The sequence below is a fragment of the Protobothrops mucrosquamatus genome, unplaced genomic scaffold, assembly GCF_001527695.2.
Source record: "Protobothrops mucrosquamatus isolate PMUCROS unplaced genomic scaffold, P.Mucros_1.0 scaffold_127, whole genome shotgun sequence".
In the NCBI taxonomy this organism is placed as follows: Eukaryota; Metazoa; Chordata; class Lepidosauria; order Squamata; family Viperidae; genus Protobothrops; species Protobothrops mucrosquamatus.
The window spans coordinates 238,283-242,748 of record NW_015386203.1 but is presented as its reverse complement, the minus strand read 5'-3'; the positions used below and the strand labels follow the sequence as shown (position 1 = coordinate 242,748).

The window sequence follows — 4,466 nt, the reverse complement described above, 5'->3', positions numbered from 1 at the left end:
TCCCTGCTCTGTGAATGTTTACATGTTATGTTCAATTAAACCATGGCAACATGTAATGTTTGTGCATTATTATTTTCAGCAGACTGTGTTTTTCTATTGTTGTGACTTAGATGACGTTCAGAGCACATTTTATGACCAATTCATGCAAAACTCTGTGTTATCCCAAGGGGTTCACATACTTTTTCTTGCAACTGTATATTCCAGAGAAATAAAGAGTAAAAAAAAATCAGTCATAAATTCAGGTAACAGACCTCTTTCTGATTCTCTGCCTAATACTTCCACTGACAGAGTTGAGTTTCTATCCCTTCAACGCAGCAAGAGACAAGAAAACAGCTACATATTATGCTGAATTACTATTACTCTAGGGAAATTTTCATATTTTAGTCCAAAGGTACGGTATATTGTCTGCTATCCTTTTGATACATTTGAAATGTCCAATGTATCTCATATCCCAGACTATGCTAGTTGGGGTTGTGGAAGTAATCATTCCCCAACGAGTTTCAAAAACAAAACAAAACTGCAAACTCCAATTTTTGGCGCATTTAGTGCATTGTGATTGATTGACTGACTGACTGACTGATTTAAAATACCTATATAGCCATCCATCCTATAATCAACTCTGGGTGACTCCGAGTCAACCACATCCCATTTCCAGCTAATTGTGGAAATTTATTCAATAATCCACTGTAAAATAGACTATGGCTTACTGTGATTTGTGACCAGAAGCTACTATCTCCAAATAGAAGTAAAGTTTCATTTCAGATGGTCAGGTGTGCAGGGAAGTATAGTCCTGCCTTACCTCCCTCCCTCCTCAGTGTGCAAACAAGGTAATGATCCTACCAAATGCTTTGGCAATAGCAACCGTCTCCAGCAGTCCCATGAGGGGCACCACCGCCAAGCCAGGTCCAATGGCCTGCAGGGATGGAAGAGGGAAGCTGTATTTCTCTGCATAGTTCCTTCTCAAGAAGAAGGAACTATGGCCACAAAAGGAATGTCCCACACCAATGGAGAAAATGTAACAGAGAGATAGAGTAAATCCTAGAGTTGAATGCAGAAATCTGGATTCAAAGAACATTATGTGATTTGGAAGGAATATCTTAAATCAAATGTGTCTTTTCTCAAGATGGTGCATCAAATGTGGAGGGCAACCACTCTAGACCAGGAGAAAATGTAGCTGTTTTAAGGTACTCCTAACAGGTCCTATCCGTGCACTCCCCATATACCCTGGTCTCTCTGGTCTTTGTCTGCCAGACAAAGATTATGATGGTTTGGTCTTTTAGGCTTTTGAGAGTTGCTCTGTCCAAATCTAAGCTGTTGGATTTATTATTTATTTTTATAGCAAACATATCCAACACACCTTTCTCCTTCTACTTTCTGCACAACCACCTTGTTAGGTGGGTTGGGCTGAGAGAAAGTGACTGGCCCAAAGTCACCCAGCTGGCTTTTATGGCTAAGTTGGGGGTAGAACTCTTTCTAGGCTGGTGCCTTAACCACTAGACCAAGGGTAGGCAACCTCGGCTCTTTTATGACTCATGGACTTCAACTCCCAGAATTCCTGAGTCAGCTATGAGTCATAAAAGAGCCGAGGTTGCCTACCCCTGCACTAGACCAAACTGGCTCTCAGATTAACCAATAATTTATGCTTTAAGCCAACTAGCATAATTAGGACATCATATATACATAAACTGCAGAAAATATGTACCTATTCAAAACATTTCTGTGTGTCCTTCAAGTAAATTCTTCCATGTTATATCTTATATAAGTCTGAATCACTGAAGAGTAGAAAACTTACTTTTGCTGCAAAATTATGACATTCTCTACTCTAACAAGTTCCATCAGTACAAAAGCACTAAGATGCAAGTGTCAAAGCTTTTAAGATGCAAGTGTTTAACCTACTACTATTATTTAAGTTTCAACAAAGAGTCTGATTACTAAAAAAAAAAAACCTTAACTGAAAAATAATTCTATGTGGATTACACCCAACAATGCAAACAGCAATTTATTTCAGCATATAAAAAAAACAGACCAATATAATAAGGACTGTTTTTTTTAAAAAAAAGGAAAGATCTTTGTAACAGGTATTGATGAACATGTTTAAACTCTATTGTTTCATTTTTGAGAGTGACTAAAACCAAATCTGCTGTCAATTTAATAGTATTTATTTGTAAAGTTGTAATCAAACTGTAGAGTGCATAAAGAATGGCCTTGAAGGACAGGAAGAAGCGTTGCTACCAAAGCAATGGTCAGAGAAAAGGGGCCTGAGCCCAGGCCAAGAAAATAAACTGAGAAAACTTCTAAAACAAGCCTTTCCCTAGTTTACACAGAGGTAATAAGGAGGTAGGGAGAGTGCATTCAGACTTACAAGATTCTGTTACAATAAAAGTAGCTCTGAACTACATTGACATTGGTTTCTTAGTCTGGTCTATCTAGAAGGGCTGACATAAGCAGAGAGGCAGAAACTGAACTAATAAAACAGAAATACACACCTGCACCATTTCCTTAAAACTGATAGTCTGATTGGATGTGATGATGGAGAACGGTGGTAACTGGAACAGAGGGAGTCCCTGGGGAATCGTTCCTGTGAGGCTGAAAGGCTGGGAGCCAGTCACTTGGAAAGAATAAGCCACAAGGCCAGCAAAGAGAACCACAAGAGCATTACGGGCTGTAAAGGAAGAGAGTCTTAAATAAAGTTCTGCATAGTCAAACGATAGGGATGGATTCCATAATCATGACAATATTATGGAATACTTCCAAAGAAGAAGATACTTCCAAGAAGAAGAAAATTAAACATTTGCTAAGAGGACAGGACAGGACAAACCGGTAGCTGTTGTCCAAATTATATATCGACTGATTCTGACAGGCAAGGGTTCCAGTGGATGGGTCCCGGGGGTTCCTTTTTTCATTTGTTGCAGGACCAAAAGCACCATTACGCAGAACACTCCAAGGATGGCATCTCCAGCCCTGCAGATAACCATGACATTGGTCTGCAACAATTCTGTACAGATAAAAGACCTCCATCCTATTTGCTTTTTAAGCATGGGCCCGTCTCCTAAGCCACCCAGTTTGCGCACCACTTTATTCAGCCACCAAGATACCTGTATTTTTTTTATATTAAAATAACACACATGCTTTCCTGCTGGTGAATTAGATTTTTAATAAGCTAAAGGAAATATGAAGTATGAGATTTAAAAGCTTGAAAAACTTAAGCCCAGATTTAGTTTCATTCATTCATATAACGTATCCTGTAAGTATATCTAGTTTAACATTTGTAAGAACAATAATGCTAACCTCAAAGTAAACATAATCCACTCAGAAATGATCCGGTTAAGCATAAAATATCAGATTGTCAGGCTATCTTCCGATTTCTACAGTTTTAAGCTCATTTATTCTTTGCCTAATTGAAAAAAATATTTGGCCCTAAGGTATGAGGAACAAAATGGATATGCCCCAAACTTTTAGCATTCCAGCTTTTAGCTCCATTCTAAGATTCCCCAGACAATATTTGAACTTGCACAATTTCAGAATTTAGGAATGCTAAAAATCTAGAAATATTCAGAAACCCACCCACAAGCTCGGAAATCAAACTTCACCCTCAATATTTATAATTCCCAGATTCTAATTCTATGTACTATTTTTGCACCAATCTCCTACTTTTGTAAACAGGAAGAGGAGGAATAAAAAAAAGGACCAAGAGAGAAACACTTTTTTACCTTGTCTCAGTAATTCTGCAGAAGGTATAATACACTTGTAGGATAAACTGCTTTGGAATGTTCTGCAGACCCAGTAGTGTCTATGCAAAATTAAATACACACAAGAATGGAGCTGGTAAAACAAAACAGACAGACATATGTGCACACGTACACCCCCCCCCAATGGAGGGTACACTATATGAATGAAAGGAATCTAGAAGCCATCTGAAACAAGGTAGTCTTTGATACTATATGAGAGAATAATACATTTCACGAGACTTAAGTACCTTCTCAAGAAACACATGTTTGTAGTACACATTAATACAACTCTCCACTTAATTACAATCCATTTTAAATTTTAGCATATATATTTATGTGCTAAAATGCAAAGATGATATTTTTACATGTAAAGGGTTTAATACATTTTCAGCATAAAAATTCATAATATACAGCATAATAGCCAATTTGTACATTTTAAAGCATGATAACAGTTCGAAGTGTTCTTTTATTCTCTATTTCTTGTTTCTGATATTTTTAAAAAAAATATCTTCCAAGACAGACGTAAAGAGGTGGCCTAAGGGAGACTTCCGGTGGCAGGCGATTTCGCTGGTCGCAGCTGTTTGCTGCCTCCCGCCTGTTTTGCGTAAAAGCCGGTTTGACAGCTAGCATCTGCTGTCAAACGGCTTGATACCTTTCCCCTGGGCATAAGGGGATCGGTGAGCTGCCCGGGGTAGGAGTTGAGTTCCCGAGTCGTCCTATATGGACGATGTAGGTGAG

General features: G+C 38.4%; 1 protein-coding gene across 1 annotated transcript in view; it reads right to left on the bottom strand.

The window, feature by feature from the left end:
• The window catches only part of SLC26A11 (solute carrier family 26 member 11), a 22,984-nt gene that overhangs the window by 12,153 nt on the left and 6,365 nt on the right, over positions 1-4,466 (bottom strand). The window contains exons 5-8 of the mRNA XM_015817463.1: positions 3,711-3,790; positions 2,819-2,961; positions 2,487-2,662; positions 841-913 (exon numbers count right to left, since the gene is read on the bottom strand). Of these exons, the coding sequence (XP_015672949.1) occupies positions 841-913; positions 2,487-2,662; positions 2,819-2,961; positions 3,711-3,790 (472 nt within the window). The remainder of the gene's footprint in view (positions 1-840; positions 914-2,486; positions 2,663-2,818; positions 2,962-3,710; positions 3,791-4,466) is intronic.